Below are 18,193 nucleotides of genomic sequence, written 5' to 3' on the forward strand. Positions count from 1 at the left end.
GCAAATCAATCAATCAATCAATCAATTTTTTTATATAGCGCCAAATCACAACAAACAGTTGCCCCAAGGCGCTTTATATTGTAAGGCAAGGCCATACAATAATTATGTAAAACCCCAACGGTCAAAACGACCCCCTGTGAGCAAGCACTTGGCTACAGTGGGAAGGAAAAACTCCCTTTTAACAGGAAGAAACCTCCAGCAGAACCAGGCTCAGGGAGGGGCAGTCTTCTGCTGGGACTGGTTGGGGCTGAGGGAGAGAACCAGGAAAAAGACATGCTGTGGAGGGGAGCAGAGATCGATCACTAATGATTAAATGCAGAGTGGTGCATACAGAGCAAAAAGAGAAAGAAACAGTGCATCATGGGAACCCCCCAGCAGTCTACGTCTATAGCAGCATAACTAAGGGATGGTTCAGGGTCACCTGATCCAGCCCTAACTATAAGCTTTAGCAAAAAGGAAAGTTTTAAGCCTAATCTTAAAAGTAGAGAGGGTGTCTGTCTCCCTGATCTGAACTGGGAGCTGGTTCCACAGGAGAGGAGCCTGAAAGCTGAAGGCTCTGCCTCCCATTCTACTCTTACAAACCCTAGGAACTACAAGTAAGCCTGCAGTCTGAGAGCGAAGCGCTCTATTGGGGTGATATGGTACTACGAGGTCCCTAAGATAAGATGGGACCTGATTATTCAAAACCTTATAAGTAAGAAGAAGAATTTTAAATTCTATTCTAGAATTAACAGGAAGCCAATGAAGAGAGGCCAATATGGGTGAGATATGCTCTCTCCTTCTAGTCCCCGTCAGTACTCTAGCTGCAGCATTTTGAATTAACTGAAGGCTTTTTAGGGAACTTTTAGGACAACCTGATAATAATGAATTACAATAGTCCAGCCTAGAGGAAATAAATGCATGAATTAGTTTTTCAGCATCACTCTGAGACAAGACCTTTCTGATTTTAGAGATATTGCGTAAATGCAAAAAAGCAGTCCTACATATTTGTTTAATATGCGCTTTGAATGACATATCCTGATCAAAAATGACTCCAAGATTTCTCACAGTATTACTAGAGGTCAGGGTAATGCCATCCAGAGTAAGGATCTGGTTAGACACCATGTTTCTAAGATTTGTGGGGCCAAGTACAATAACTTCAGTTTTATCTGAGTTTAAAAGCAGGAAATTAGAGGTCATCCATGTCTTTATGTCTGTAAGACAATCCTGCAGTTTAGCTAATTGGTGTGTGTCCTCTGGCTTCATGGATAGATAAAGCTGGGTATCATCTGCGTAACAATGAAAATTTAAGCAATACCGTCTAATAATACTGCCTAAGGGAAGCATGTATATAAGCAAATAAAAGAAGAAAATTCCCACAAGATGGAAGACTCAAGCAGCAACAGCCCCACCACGCCTATGGGGTGGGGATGGTTTTCAATTTCTGGTGATGAAGCCATCATTTTGAATAAAAATGTGCCTCACAAGAACATAAACACTAAGTCAAATTTGTTTAATTTGTTTTGAGAATAAAAACAAAAAACACAATTTTCAGACAAAAGTTTTTCAGATACTGTGTTATAATTTGAAGTAATCCAGAACTATTCACATGAAGCTACTTATAGCTACTTTTATATATATATATATATATATATATATATATATATATATATATATATATATATATATATATATATATATATATATATATATATATATATATATATATATAATGTGTGTGTGTGTGTGTCAATGGATTATGTTGCTAATTACAAAAACAACCATGTCACTTGTATTCAGTCACTGATTACATTTCAGAGGAGTATGACCCAACTCTGTGCATGGGCTATATGAGAGGTCATTAAAATAAATAGCAAAAAAGTTAAAAATTGCCTAAAAATATTTTATTATTTTAAAAATGTAATCAGAAGTAATAAAGTTATGGGATTTAAGTTGTGGATTGTCCTTCATTTATTTGACCAAATCTAGTACATGGAAATACTTGATCTAAACTGTGATTAAAGGTTTAGATGTTGAAGATGTTCAGATTTTAAAATGGGCCCTTAAGTTTGGGAATGGTTGGCATATGTGAAGTCCCAAAAGAACACAAGTGCGCATGAACCTCTGAGGCACAGTGAAGCTGATCCTTTTTGGAATAAGATGGTCGGGAATCTAAGGAAACTGTTGATGAGAATTCCACATGCCTTGCTCGTATATGGAGGGCGGGGGTCCAATCTGTAGGTGCTGCATTCAGGGGCTTTTAGATGCGCAGTGCTGCCCGCTACAGAGCCACGTCAGGCCTGCAGCAACTGCTTCATCAAGGTTACAAACAGGCCCGCTGGACTAGAAGCACTCGAGGAAACACACACCAGCAGCGGTCCCAAACCCAGGATTAACTTTATTGTTGAGAATTAGTGCAGCACAGAGGCTGCGCTGCAGTGTCGGCACCATCCTTTTCGTCTGTGCGTCCGAGAGAAGATCATTATCTGCTGCTTCATGGAAACGCACAGTCGTAAAAATGGTTGCACTCGGAGGACATCCGTAAATGCCATCGCTTTTTCCCCACCGCCGTGCGTGAAACACCGCAGCTGCAGCCGGACTGAGTGTTGGATGTGAAGTCTTCATTGTGCGCCGTGTGCCGCTGGAGTGAAGGTGACTTGCGCCCCGTCGCAGTGGAAGCAATGCGGAGAGGAGTCGCGGGCGCTCATCCGCTTCTTTTCCTGCACTCAGAGACTCGTCTGGGAGAAGATTTGCCTCCTCTCCCACACTAGAGGGAAGCAACGTGAGAGACAGATAAATACGACCATTGAGGTTGGCGAAGGTGAAGCGAGCTGTCAAAAGAAAGGACGGTGAAGTTGCAGAGAGGAAGTGGTGGAGTTTCGGGGCGAAATAGACCAGACGAAGCGTTCTGTACCGGGGCTGTTTTATTAGTGGATGTGTATGCATGAGTTCTGCATCGAACGGGCGCAAAAGCCGCCCCAGATCCGCCGGGAACATCTTCCAGATCGGAAAGCCTCCTTATAGAGACCCACAGAGGAGGGAGAGCACAGAAAGTACCCGCAAAGCCCAGCGCGCTGTGGCCGACTGCAGAATGGTTGGTTTGCGACACGCCGCTGCACGCACGCAGGCACTCACATTCTCCATCTGCTCTTTGTTCTGCTTCCACCGTCCGTCCCGTGCAAAATGCACAATTACAAAGAAAATGTTGTGTGAGCTTGCACGCAGCATTATGCACTCGGGTGTCTTTGTGGCCCGGTGAAGCTGGAGATGATCGCGGCGCGCGGACTGATTGTGTGATTTGCATTCTGAGTGCAGAAAGCCTCCGCTGGGTTTGAGTTGATCTCACAATTTGGCCGAATTTAGGCTGCAGAACAGCCCGCGGAGGTGGTGCGTGATCATGGCACAGATGCCCCTCTGGTTTTGACAGACGCCTGCTTCATTCACTCCATCCTGCAAGCGAGCGTCACGCAGCATCGCGCGGCGGAGTTGGTGCACAAACCGAGCGGGGTGGGGGGGGAGCTCGTCCAGACTAAAAGATTCTCCACCCAAATTAATGCAGGTGGCTTTAATGCCAGCTCTTTTACTTTTTTCCCTCTCGATCACACGTTTCTCCCAGAGATCAATGTGCTCAGCCGCATATGTGCAAGGTTGGAATTTATGGAATAGGACCTGCACTCACGCATTCGCGCGCACGTGTCTCTGTGTGTGTGTGTGTGGGGGGGGGGGCACTCAGCGTTAAAGATGCTGTTGTTCAGCATTTTCATTGTGGCACGTTTCGTGTTGCAGACTGTTTTACTGCAATGAGGAGCGCGGGGAGAAGGGGGGGCAGAAAAAACCTCACTTTTTTGTTTTCCTTTCACTTTCACACAGATCGTCCAAGAATTTAACACACTTGTGGCTCTGTACCGTGAGTTGGTCATATCTATTGGCGAGATCTCCGTCGACTGTCCTTCTTTACGAGCTGAAATGCTGAAGACACGAACTAAAGGCTGCGAAATGGCCAGAGCAGCGCACCACAGCCTGTCCTTAATATCAGGGTGAGTAAGCTCTCTGTCCAAGGTGCTGACATTTAGGAAAGAACACGCAGGTGGGAAACTTCAATAGCCTCAGATGAAGCCCTCCCAAAAGTACAAAAAGATGCAATTCTTTGAGTTGCCACTTGAGGTTGGCTGCAAGACAGAGCACATTCCTATAGGAGTCCATGTTAAAATGTCTAACTTTAGAGCAGAAATAAACATGTTTGTAGTCTGGTACAAAAAGTTTTGGTCTCTACAAATAGTTTCCTCCTCCATGACAACTGTACAGGGCTGAATTTTTTTCTAACTTCTTAGTTTAAGACATTTTAAGTCATGAAGTTATGTACATTTGGGGGCGTGGTCTCTTTGAGTGACAGCAGCTGAGTTCAACTTGTCTGTCACTGTGACCGGAGCTCAGTGTGGCTGCTAGCTGGCTTGTTGTGTGCTGAAATGTCCTAACTGAGCTTATAAGATGTCTTTGTTGCAATACTCTTGCTGAGTGAAACTCTCTTAGGATTTAATTTCTATGATAATGACGTCAGCAGTTTTGGCAGCTGTCAGTAGCTTCATCAGTTAGGCCCACTTAATGCACAATTACTGAGAAAATAAGTGGCTCATAACGTTTAATGTCCACACCAAAGAAAATTGTCCGGCAGCCAGTCTGCTGATCTCGTCAGATCTCAGAAGCTAAGCAGAGCAGGATCTGGTTAGTACTTGGATGGGAGACCTCTTTGGAACACCAGCGGCTGTGTGTGTTTCTCCAGGTAAACTGGAGTTGCGTCAGGAAGGGCATCCGGCGTAAAACTTGTGCCAATTACCAGTGCGGATCTGGCTGTATCCGCTGTGGCGATCCCAAACAAAACCGGGAGCAGCCGAATGAACAACAACAACAACAACAACCAAAGAAAATTGTCCCCAAAAATATGATTTAATAAGTAACCGAACTGAGTGGTTGCTTATTAACTACACCGAACTACCTGAGCCTGTTAGTTCAGGTAGTTTGGACCCGAAGAGAGGAGCATGTTGAGGCTTCTTTCATCACACATGGAGCCACACTCTAAAACATTGCAGCTGTGTTTAGTTATGTCCACTTGCTACCTCTCTTTAACATAAAGAGCTCCTACAAGTTTTGGATGTTGAACTAGACTTTACAAGTTGAGTTGAAAAGTTGAGTTCAACATCCAAAACCGAGGATCATCTGGTCCAAAGCCCAATGCTTTAACCACTAGACCATCACCTCCCCCAGTATACAGTCTATGAGAAAGAGTGGAAGTCAAGCAGTCACTCTACCTCTGAATATATCAGTGCAGAGTAAAATCTACTCTGCTGGGATAACATTTGGTCCCAGTCCAAATAGAGTTAAATATACTCTATCACAGTGTAAAATCAACTCTTATTGGAGTAGAAACACTTGATTTGACAAGATGGTAGACCTGATTTCACTCTATAATAGAGTGTATTTTACTCTATTTAGACTGGAACCAAATGTTATCCCAGCAGAGTAAATTTTACTCAGCAAATTTGCTGTGTGTTTTTCAAACTTTTTCAGACCAAGGACCACTTAACCATTTTTTCAAAAAGTCTTTTGGATCAATTCCCCTTATATCTAAAAACAATAATAACTTACATACAAGTTGAGTTAATACCTACTGTATATCTGAGTGGTTTTCAAGCAATCTGAGAAATACTCTTCAGTTAGAATATGATATGATATTAAAGCTGTTTTACCACCATGAACCACTCAGGGTTGCTCATGGACCACAAATGGCCTGCGGACCACTCTGAGAAAGGCTGGAATATATTATCTTCTATTATGCTGATGGTGTGGACAACCTGGTCTCACGGCAAGTCGAGATTCAGCAGCACAAAATATACATTAATCTAATGGTTTGTGATATTGTTATGAAAAGCGCTTCATTTTTGTCACAGCAGCACAAATTCATTCCGTGATTCATTCCCTATGCCATTTGACACTGACATTCTACTGTACCAGGTGGGACCAAGATTTGGGGCCAGTGGCCATAAAAGTCTCCATTCTGGTATTCAGTTGGTCAGAGAATTTTAAAACATGAAACCTGGTATACTGATATAGAAAAATAAAGTTAATAAACAAACTGTGTTATCTGTGAAAGACTTGGCTGTGTATCATGAGGTATTTTGCAAATGTTCATCAGCAGACATTGCTAATCTGGCATCACCTTCTGAATGAAACCGGAAACAGCCACATGAGGTCACTCAGAACTGCATAGCTACTTTTGTTACAGTAAGCAGTGACCCCCAAGATTGACCCGAGCACCATACGGCATTCTGGGATATAATTTGCTATTTCAAGTGAAGATGTAGAGACAAGTTTTGTTTCCGGTTCATGCTTCTGGTTGACCACAAAAGTTGAGTTGTAGAGGCTGTGCGGCCAGTTCTTGAAACAGTGAGACAGGGATTAAAGAAAAGAACACAAGAACAGATTTGGAACCAATTCAGTTAAATTTAATTTAGTTTAGTTCAGTTCAATTCAATTTATTTTTATGGCCCCAAATCACAACAGAAGCTGTCACAATGTGCTACAGACACCAGTCGAGAGCTCACCCACCCCACGAGCACAATATGCTCCAGAGCCAGTTCCCTGGCATTCAACAAATACTGTTTCATGGTCATGTGTCCCCTTGTCACTCTGTCAGAAGAGTATTAATTAGCTGGTGGTTAAACTGAGAGCAACCCTGAGTATCCAGATGCTACATTTTGATTAGGGAGCAGGTGTGAACGCTGTAAGGTAATGTTTCAGGGCCCTGGGCGTAGTGACATGTCCATGTTTTAACAAATCACATTTTTAGTTGTTGGTAAATAGGGTAGACATATGTAGGAAAAGGAAAAGTACAGTATGTAAATTATTATTTCCAAAAAATTACAATGATTTTGTATGTATTTTTAAACCTTTGCAATGGAAAATGTCACCCAGGTAACAATTGTTGGGCAATTCTTGTTTTTTCCTTATCCACAGACTTAAATTTAACTATTTTGCTATTTTAATCCCTTAATGCCCATCGTCACATATATGCTACAGTCTGTGACTCAAATATGCAACTTACCAAATTGACCTGTATGCCCGTTGTCGCAAATTTGCAACATACCATCATTATTATTATAACATTATAACATAAAGTCATTACCAGAATACCCAATATTACTATCTAGTTTTTGTGCAAAAGTGAAATTAATAATCTCAACATTATTTACCATCTACTTAAAGACAAAAACACACACAAAACTTTTTTATATATACATCTATATAAATTCGGGCGTTAAGGGGTTAAGTACATTGAATTCTGATTGTGGCTTGATTTGAATAGAAAATTGAAGTTAGTTCAATTTAGCTTATACTGCTATAAGTAAACTTGTAACACAAGTTGAACTAACTAATGCACTTAAATGTTTCAACTCAAAAAGCCTGTGCAGATGGATTCTTTAACTTCGTAACATTTGTTTTTACAGCGTGCATATTAAAAATCTGATGTTTGAATTAGATTTTCAGAGGAATCAAAAGATGCAGTTTGTATAAAATCATGAATTAAGAAAAAAAACCCGTGGAGATTGCCACTGACTGCATCTTTTTAGGTTTGTTTGTTTGTGTCATTTGTTTTTTTGTTTTTTTTTGTAAGCGTGTTGATAATTTGCCTGTGTCTCTGTCTGGCAATTTATAAAATACTCTGAAGTGTCCAAACATAAAGCCCTACTGGAGTCATTTTTACAAAGTCATATGTGTCCAGTATGAATAACTCGAGCTGGTGATGTGCAGCAGGTGTGACATCACAAGTGACAGGGTTGAAAAACAAGAAACTTGCACCTGGTATGACCCTTCCTGCATCAGATCATGCTCTTGTATTTTTCTTCTTCCAACGCTGAGCTTTTCCTTCACATCCTTGTTTTGTCCAAAGATCCCTATAAGAAGGGCTTCTTATATATAGGGATGTATAGTTTGTCACACTGCCGCTTTCTGCAGCACTGTTTCTCGAGTGCAGCAGTCGTCAGTGCTGTTCTGCTTATCGGCTTCCCTCTCTCACATTGGAGAGGCCCTGCATCACTCTGATCATTCAGACACACTGCCTTTATTTGATTAAAGGGGAGTGATCTGTACGGCTTAATTCAAGGTGCAGACTGATGTGTTTTGAAGAGCTTTTGTAGACTTAGCGTATGATGATTATGCTGATGCTGTTATCAGAGGGAACTTAAGGGATTTTTTTCAGAATCAGTTGCACTCTACACTAAGAAATGAAACATACACTCTTAGGCATAAACCATTGAATTTTATTGATAAAGTTATGGTAACTTTTTCCACATAACACTGCAGTTGAAATTAATTAAATCAAATGAAACATTATTCCTTAAATCCCAGTATTGTGTTGCACTTAATTGAAAAGTTATGTGGAAAAAGTTACCTTAACTTTATCAATAAAATTCTACATTTTATTTCTTAGAGTGGCACTGAAAAAAGACCATACTTAAACCAACTTAATTGAATTGTGTCAATTGGTAACACCTGAATGAATTAAATTCTTTGAAATGAAGTTAATCTAACTTATTAACTTCATTTCAGCTCTTTGAAATGAAGTTAATCTAACTTATTAACTTCATTTCAAAAACTTAATTCATTCAGGTGTTACCAATTGATACAATTCAGTTAAAGCTGGTTCTATTTTCAGTGTACAGCTACACCGTCTCTCCAAAGCAACGAGTAAAAGCATTACGATCTGTAATTATTGAGAAAGGAAAAGTAAGGAGCTTCAACATTTGTTGCTGTCAGTGATAATGTTTGAAATACAGTTCTGTTAAAGTCTTGTTGTGAAAAATGTTCAGTTGTGTGTAATTTGAGTCAGACCTCCACATGTTCAATGGCTAACTGCACAAATCTATAGAACAAATATGGTATGCAGCTTTACAACAAATTGACAAAATATGATAGCTGAACATTCAAAATCAAGTACATTCATTTTCAAATTTTGAATATAGTTACAAAGATGTTCGAGAAGTGCAATTTTGTCTGCTGCGCCATTAGTAACTTCATAGTGGAGTGACACTGAGAAGGATTTACAAACAACAAAACAGAACAAATTTGGACTTGAGTTCCCAGCGTGCCCTCTGGCAAACTGGAGCTGAAAAGAGGACAGTCCTTCTCTGTGCCACTCCTCAGTGAACCTGTATAACTGGAAATGCAACAGACAAAAGTTGTACTATGTGCATTTTTTCCAGTCACAGCCGCAGAGTTGTTATGGGTGTCTTAGTGGTTTGCCTCACTCATCTCCTTGTTGCACTTTTTTGCAGTTTTTTGGGAATTTCTAACGCCAGACAGATTTACCACACAGTACAACATATACTGTTTGTATTTCTTAATGACTGGTGTCAATGAAGTCCCCGTGTTTGCGTGGGTTTCCTCCGGGTGCTCTGGTTTCCGTAGGTGTGTGTGTGGGTGTGTCTGTGTTTGTTTGTCTATTTGTGGCCCTGCAACAGACTGGCGTCCTGTCCTGGGTGTACCGCGCCTCGCGCTCTATGACTGCTGGGATGGGCTCCAGCCCCCTGCGACCCTTAATTGGACTAAGCGGCAGAAGATGAATGAATGAATGTCTACACTACAAACACATCTCGATTATTTCAGCTCTATTGTGGTGGTGTACAGATACAAAATTACAAAAATTGGTCACTGTCCAAATACTTAAGGCTGGACTTCAGTTTCTTTTTTGCAGCAATCATATGAATGTCAGTTACGAGGATTATGCACAAGCAAACCTTGTTTTTGCTACGCTAATGATTTGGTCAGCAGACATCACCTAGCTCTCTGTTATATTCTTATTTCAGTAACTTTGAAAGTGTCAAATTAATTGGCATTGTAGCCTCACTGAGGACAATCAAATCTCAAGTTTGACCTTCTTCCACTGGAACCAGTGTTTGCCCCACAATACCTTTTTTTTAAACCAAGAACATACATCTTTGTGGCTCTGGTGGGGTTTGAACACCACAGCTCTCTCTGTCTCTGGGGTGAGCTGAGGAAGTAACCTGTGTCAGGCCGGCACCCTGTCCAGGGGAACTGTGGACTCCTGTCCACTTCGAGTTATGTAATCTGGATGGGCCTCAGGGCCTATATAGGATTTACTTAAATTAGCATGCAAATCCTGACTAAAAGGGAGAAGCCAAAAGAACTTTTTGTTTGTCTATTTCAGTTTCTGATTTTGCTTTTTCCGAGAAACATTTCACATCCATGCCACTTCCTGCATTATTATTTTAGGCACATTAATGGAAAGTGGTCATTATTATCTTAGGCACATTAATGGAAAGTGGTCACTTGTGCTGTTGTGATTGCTCAACTCTCATAACAGTACCAGTAACCACAGAATGAGGCTCACTTCGTCTGCATTTAGTATCTTTTGTAACATAGTAATAACTTTAGGTATTATAATATAATGCTATAAGCCCCTTCAGCTGCTCCCTTGTTTTCACTCTGGGTCACCACAGCAGATCTGAGGTGAATTTGCATGTTGCAAGTTTTATGCCAAATGCCCTTCCTGATGTCACTCCATATTACATGGTGATTGGACAGGGGTGGGGTTTGAACCAGGAACCTTCTGCAGAATCGGAATCAGAATCAACTTTATTGCCAGTAAGTTCTCACATACAAGGAATTTGATCTGGTGTCATTGGTGCATAAACAGCAATAAAAAGAAAAGGACAAATGACTTCTGGAAGAAGTAAAGGAGTCTGCACTGGAAAGAAGTGCACATAATATAATATAATATAATATAATATAATATAATATAATATAATAGTGGTAGAATGGTGACTTAGTGGTTCACACTGTTGCCTCACAGCAAGAAAGTTGTGGGATCCCTTCCCACCTTCTCCTTTCTGTGTGGAATTTGCATGTTCTCATGGGTTAGGTGAATTGGTGACTCTAAATTCATGTGTTTGTCCTTCTATATATGTGGCCATGTGACAGACTGGCATTCTGTCCAGCGTGTACCCCCCACCCTCCTCCCCCAGTGCCCTATGACTTTTGGGATATGCTCCAGCTTCCCCTGTGGCCCTTGATTGGAGTAAGTGGGTGAACTAAAAAAAACTGATTCATTGGATAGGATTTCCATTTCATAAATATATGTAGTCCCAACTAAATTAAATTATCTTGTATGGATGTGATGTGCTTTTTTGAGTTGGGGCTACATATATTTATTAGATAGAAGTCCTGCAGACAATTGAATTGAGTTCATCCAATGAATCATTTTGTTGAGTGTTCAGAAAATGAATGATAATCAACTATAATATACGGTGGCATGGTGGCTGGTTCTGTTAGTACTTGGATGGGAGATCTCAGGAAGATGAGCAACTGGAGTTACCTCTCACCCAGTGATGACTGGGATAGGGTTCTCCTCATGATACTTAACTGGGATAAGGGCCCCTTCACACATAACGCGAATTAGGTTGATTTGCGCATAAAGTGCACATGAAGCAGGAATCATGTGCAAAACATGTAAAATCCTAGCTGCCTCATACACCTGTTGCTACAACTATTTGCGCACACCAGCAGCTGAAAGACAAAGTGTGCGCTGTGAGAGCCCATTGAACCCTTTTACGGCAGGTGTCTGCCAAATTCCCGGTGACACACATGCACATCTAGCACCGCTCGCATGGCACTTAGAAAATGTGTGGCCATTTGCACTATCATCACGAAACAGTCTACAGACAATCAATGTTGAGCTGGATGTGAAATTTGTCTAAGTTCCCCATGAGTGTGGCTTTGCAAACACACACACTGACACGTTGGTGTGTGCGCTGAACTGACAAGAGGCATGGCCGCCAACAGAAGCAGCTGTGGGGAGCTGCGGATCTGGACAACCCAACAGGACAACACATACTGTATTTGGACATACATGAACTAACAACTGCCCACTGTGACGCGTGTGTGTCTGCTTGCTGTCCTTACGTGGACATAAATAAAAATATATCGCTCTGGCGATGGGCTGCAGCGAGCAAGCACACGCACGGCACGGACATTGACAGGCTGCTCCCAGGTTGAAACAGACCGTCAGATCAGAACATGCAGCGGGCAGTCTGACTGTCACACCACCCACATGAGCTCTGTTCCACATGACGCGTGTCAGACAGGACACGCGCGCGGCCTTTTTTTTTTTTTTTAAATATGTCCAGGTCCTTCCTGATATGAGGCAGTTTCCCGCAGCTTTCACAGGACGGCAATCGTAGCTCAGTGGTAAAGTTTCTGGCAATCAGAGCTTTTGGCACGGGTTCAATTTCCCTGGGTGGCATGAAATTTTTATTTTTTTATTTTTACAGCAGCTGTGAAAAGCTGCTGCGTTCCTGTGTGCACAAAACTGTCGCAGCATGTATTTTTAAAATTTTTTATTTATTTTTTCTTCACAGCAGCTGCACGATGGGTGTCCACATCGTGCAGATGTTGGCATTGTGTTCCCACGTGCATGAACCATCGCACCAGCATCGTGCATGCCTGCCCATCGGCACAATGTTTCGTGGTTCGCTCATACGAGCTGCCCCGATGGGTGTCAGCCTGAGTTGTAGATATTCGCACTGTGTGAAGGGGCCCTAAGCAAGTTCAGGAAATAAATGAATGAATAACATAAATTAAAACGGTGGTTTAGTGGTTCAGATCGAGTCCTTTCTGCTTGGAGTTTGCATGGTTGTCCCTCTGTCTACGATGGGTGCCAATTTCCTCCCACCACCAAATTTTAAATTAGAATTTATAAACATAAACTGACTGTAGATGTCAGTGAGCATTAAATGAGTGGCACTGTCTCTATGTGTCGGCCCTGTGATAGACTGGTGGCCTATCCAGAGTGTATCCCACCTCCTGCACAATGAGCACTGGAATAGGCTCCAGCCACCATGACCCTTAAGGAAAAAGCGACTTCAAAATATGAATATAATTCTGTCCACAATAATAATATGCAAGTGGGTGTGGCTTGTGCAGAGACCCACTCACTCATCCTTCAGACTTTTCCTGGTCTGCTACAACAGGCACCACATTTCTAGCAGCTGCAATACAGGATTTGGTGTTTGGAGTTTTTCTTCTCCTACATAGTACATGTCATGCCTTATTCAGCAGCACAGGAACATCATGCAAATGCACACTCGACCAGTGTTGACTTCTCACAGCCGGCTCATTTTGCTGTACACCTGCATTCAAATAAAATTATAAACTGGAGTGTAATTTATCGACAAAAAGATAGTCTCAGGTGAGCCAACACCATCCTAAAGGACTCATCCCATCCTGGCAGCTCTTGGTTTGAGCAACTGCCGTCAGGCAGACGGTACAGAGCTATTAAAGCAAGAACAAATAGACTGAAAAACAGTTTGTACCCATCCACTGGTACAGCTATGAATGCCATTGAAATAAAATAGCCATGTCATATGCCACACTGAAATAAGTGCAATATCTGTTAATGTGCAATTTCCACTGTCAAATGTGCAATATCCACTGCCACTGTGAAATATCCACAGTTTTGTAGTTACATTTCTCTTTTTTAGATATATATTTTTGCTACATACTTATTAATTTTTTAACTTATGCTTTGTACATACCTTTTGTATTCTGTTAAATTTTATATGTATTTTCTTTTTTCTTACCTAGACCTTGTAAGGCTGCATGTTGTTTATTTATAGCTTTATATTTGCAATGAAAAGGCTTGCACTTTACTTTTTATTGTACTTGTTACAATGACAAGAAAAACCTGATAATCTGGTTATTGTAAAGATGATATATTATTCCTAAGTACATTGAACTTCAGATTGTGAGTTGATCTAAACAGAAATGTCAAGATAGTCATATCTACTGTAATATTTCACTTTGTGTACACTAAGTTAACTAGTTGGCTAAGTTTAGTAACCTAATTAGTGCCCTTAAATTGAATACAATCACAAGTGTATACCTTACTACGATGATGATAAATAATGAGAGTAATAATAATCTAGCATAGCATGATGTATTATTTATTTATTAGTTTTGTCAGTTATTACTTTTTAGAATGTAGCGGCCACTGTGTGGAATTATTTACTCTTGACAGCTGTTTTTCGTGATAATGTTGCTGAGATCACACAAGTTGGTGACATTTGCAGTTACCTGTGATGTGAGATGGCAGGTTAGAATGCAGAAAAATGAAACAGCTCTACAGAAGGTAAATCTCAAATACTGTTTTCATTATCTTATCTACAGAGTTCATCTCAAGTGATCCTAAAATCCATTTGTCCAGCATTATGTCACACTGCACTCGTGTGATACTGTGTCATTTATGCCATCAGGATTTTTAATCGAAGCCCATTTGTGGTTTTCCTTCATGCACTCGTATAATAGAACAGATATAAACCATATGCACATTAAGAAAGGCATTTGGTCACATTTGGGTGACTATAAAACTGTCCACAACTGATAAAATTTTTGTTTTTGTTTTGTTTGTTTTTTGTCGTTTCTGTGCGTTTCAGGCCTGAGGATGGGGAAATCCACCCAGAGATCTGTCGGCTCTTCATCCAGCTGCAGTGCTGTCTGGAGATGTACATCACTGAGATGCTTAAATCTGTCTGCTTGCTGGGGTCCCTGCAGCTCCACAGGAAAGGTTAATACACAAACAGCAGCCGGGTCCAGCATTTAACCGACTACAGTCTGAATTCCTAGTTTACCAACACGTGCAGCTGGTTTTATGTAACATGATTTAATTATTATTATAGTTTAATTAAATAAAAAGAAATCAAAGTCTATAGCTTTGTTTAAGGATCAGTTCAATTTTTTTTATAACCTAAGTAATGTTAATACATTGTTAGCAATTGAGCCTTTGAATTCTCTACTCTCCTTTGATGGTGCCATTGTATGTGAAAATTGCATTTTTGCACAAGAGGAAACGTGTAGAAATGGGCCATCTTCAGAAGAAAACTCACTCCACATTTTTCAAAACTTAACATTGCATAAGGTAATCATTAACATACAGTACATTGCAAGTGAAATTATTACAATTCCTTTTAGAAATATTTACCCACTGGTGGAACTTCTACTCTGAATTTCAAATGAGGATTCAGCATCTGTCTTTGTTGTTCAATGTCCAGATATTTTTGGGAAACAAGAGACAGCTATACAGCTGCATCTTAGTTTGCTGGATTGCCTAATAATAATAAAAAGAGGACAAGTGTCACGCCTGGCACCTGGCTTCACTAGCTTAGAGATTCTCTATGTTATTAGAACTTTTTTAAAAGGACATATCGTAAGATTCACACATAAATGGTAAACAAACTACAGATACAGTGTGTGCAGAAAGTATTAACTACGCTTCAAATGTTCCACATTTTGTTATGTTACAGCCTTATTCCAACATGGAGTATTTTTTTTTTCCCTTCAAACTTCTACTCACAACACCCCATAATGACAACATGAAAATTTGGAACTGTGCTCATTTGGACCTTTGGACCTTCAAAACATTCAAGAGAAATGTTTCTCTGCCCTTCTCCAGATTTGATATCCTCAAGACAATTCTGTCCTGGAGATCTACAGACAATTCCTTGGACGTCATACTTGGTTTGTAATCTAACTGCACTGTCAACTGTGGGACCTTATATGTAGACAGGTGTGTGTCTTTCTAAAGCATGTCCAGTCAACTGAATTTACCCCAGGTGGACTCTAATTAAGCTGCAGAAACATCTCAAGAATGATCAGTGGAAACAAGAGGTACCTGAGCTCAATTTTGAGCTTCATGGCAAAGGCTGTGAATACTTTATATACATGTGATTTCTTAGGGGGTTTTATGATCATTATTATTATTTTCTATAAATAAATTTGAAACATTTTTTATCAAAAAATCTTTTTTCACAATGTCATCATGGGATATTGCGTGTAGAACTTTGAGGGGAAAAAAAAATTTCATCCATTTTGGAATAAGGCTGTAACATTAAAAAATGTGGGAAAAGGGCAGCGCTGTGAATATTTTATGGATGCACTGTAACTAAAGCTACCTTCTAAAACAGATGTGGTGTTGGTAAAAATTGTATTTAGAAAAACTACACAAAGCTGGTCATGTTTTCTAGAGATAGTCGTACCAACAACATGTCTACAACTACTAATAGAATCAGAATATCTTGTCATTGCACAAAAGAACAATGAAAGTGAGGTAGAGATTCATTTCAGTGCTGTTTCAGAGACACAAGAGATAAGAACAAATGCAAACAAATGGATCACAAACAGACACAATATACATTAAAAATAAAAAAGTTTAAAAACTATATAATTAACAACAAAGAATATTGCACATCAGAATATAGCACATCTGTATTGAGTGTTCAAGTTCAAGTGTCATCAGGTTCTTCAGTTTGTTTCAATTCAAATCACTTTATTTATCCCCAAGGGGCAATTTTAAAAAGGCATGACAGTAGCTTGAAGGACTTAAAACAACAACAATAAAAAAGTAACATATACAGTATACAACCATCAACAATACACAGGCTATGCAACCACATTCAACAGCTAAAAAAGTTACAAGTGTTGGATTATATATTTTTTTGGGACACAATGGTTCTGAAGCATCTCCCTGAGGGTAACAGTTCAAACATGTGATGACCAGGGTGGAATGAGTCTCTGAGGAAGCTTTAGGCTCTCCTGAGGTGGTGGATGCTGTAAAAGGCCTCAAGAGAGGGATGAGAGCAACCAATGAGTTTATGGGTGATGTTGGTGACCTTCTGGAGTGCTTTCCGCTTGGCAGCAGTGCAGCTGGCGAACCACAGCACAGTTCCATAGCTTAGCACTGATTCAATGGAGCACTTATAGAAGGACACCAACAGCCTCTCTGACACTTTGTTCTTCCTGAGAAGCCTCAGGAAGTATAGTCTCTGTTGAGCTCTTCTCAGGCGCACAATGGCATGAGCTGTCCAGGTCAGGTCCCCCTTAATGTTGGTGCCCAGGAACCTGATGTCTGAGACCATCTCTACATATTTTCAGTTTATTAGTTCTTTGGTCTTAGAACTCAGCCACATGGGGTGTGCAGCCAGTACATTCTGAGTGCTGGTCCCAAGCCCGGATAAATGAGGAGGGTTGCGTCAGGAAGGGCATCCGACGTAAAAGCCAATCCAACTATGCAGACAGAGAATCGACTTTCCATACCAGATCGGTCATGGCCCGGGTTAACAACGTCCGCCACCGGTACTGTTGCCCAACAGGGTGCCGGGGGAAATTGGGCTACTGCTAGGCGAAGACAATGAAGAAGAGGAGGAGAATGTTTCCACAAACAGTGGGAGAAGAAGAAAACTGTAAGGGTGGAAATGAGAGTGGGGACTTTGAATGTTGGTAGTATGACTGGTAAAGGGAGAGAACTGGCTGAAATGATGGAGAGGAGAAAGGTAGACATATTGTGTGTGCAAAAGACCAAGTGGAAGGGAAGTAAGAGCAGGAGCATCGGCGGTGGGTACAAGTTGTTGTACCATGGTGAGGACAGGAAGAGAAATGGTGTTGGGGTCATTTTAAAGGAAGAGTATGTTAAAAGTATGTTAGAGGTTAAGCATCTAACAGGGTGATGGGTGTGAAGTTGGAAATTGAAGGGATGATGATGAATATCATCAGTGCATATGCCCCACAGGTAGGTTGTGAGATGAAGGAGAAAGAAGATTTCTGGAGTGTGTTAGATGAGGTGGTTGAGAGTGTGCCCAAGCATGAAAGAGTGGTGATAGGAGAGGACTTCAATGGGCATGTTGGTGGTGTTAGAGGACAAGTTGGGACATGTCCAGCTCTCCACAAGTTCTTTTATACTCACTCGACTGGTAAGCACTGAAAGCCGAGATAGGCATGTCCAAACTTGTACTCTAACACTCCGAAACGGAGGTGTTCCTTTGTCTCGCTTCATCAGCGAATCGGTCGTGACGCGCGAAGCCTCCGCGCGGCTTTCCATGACAAAATCTCTTGTTAAAAATGAAATCTGCCGGAAAATGGCTGATGTCCAGCTCTTGTGATAACCAGAGAAAGAGCACACGATGGTCTCATATCCACAGAGCCATCAGCTTAGAAATGATCCAGTGGTTTGTGCCGCGACGTCGCAGCTCGGAGCGCGGCACACCGACCGTCCTTAAAGGGGTCCTTAAAGCTGTAGTTAAAGTCCTTATTCTCTGTGAAGCCCGTAAAATTTTCACCGAAAGCCAGATAAATTTTTCGAATGGTTTCCAGG

General features: G+C 41.0%; 1 protein-coding gene across 1 annotated transcript in view; it reads left to right on the forward strand.

Moving 5' to 3' along the window:
• Positions 1 to 2,109: 2,109 nt before the first annotated feature.
• rgs7bpa (regulator of G protein signaling 7 binding protein a) overlaps positions 2,110 to 18,193 on the forward strand; it is a 28,551-nt gene continuing 12,467 nt past the window's right edge. The window contains exons 1-3 of the mRNA XM_034170538.1: positions 2,110 to 3,073; positions 3,850 to 4,016; positions 14,484 to 14,614. Of these exons, the coding sequence (XP_034026429.1) occupies positions 2,924 to 3,073; positions 3,850 to 4,016; positions 14,484 to 14,614 (448 nt within the window). The 5' untranslated portion in view covers positions 2,110 to 2,923. The remainder of the gene's footprint in view (positions 3,074 to 3,849; positions 4,017 to 14,483; positions 14,615 to 18,193) is intronic.

This window comes from Thalassophryne amazonica, chromosome 5 (assembly GCF_902500255.1).
Source record: "Thalassophryne amazonica chromosome 5, fThaAma1.1, whole genome shotgun sequence".
NCBI lineage: Eukaryota > Metazoa > Chordata > Actinopteri > Batrachoidiformes > Batrachoididae > Thalassophryne > Thalassophryne amazonica.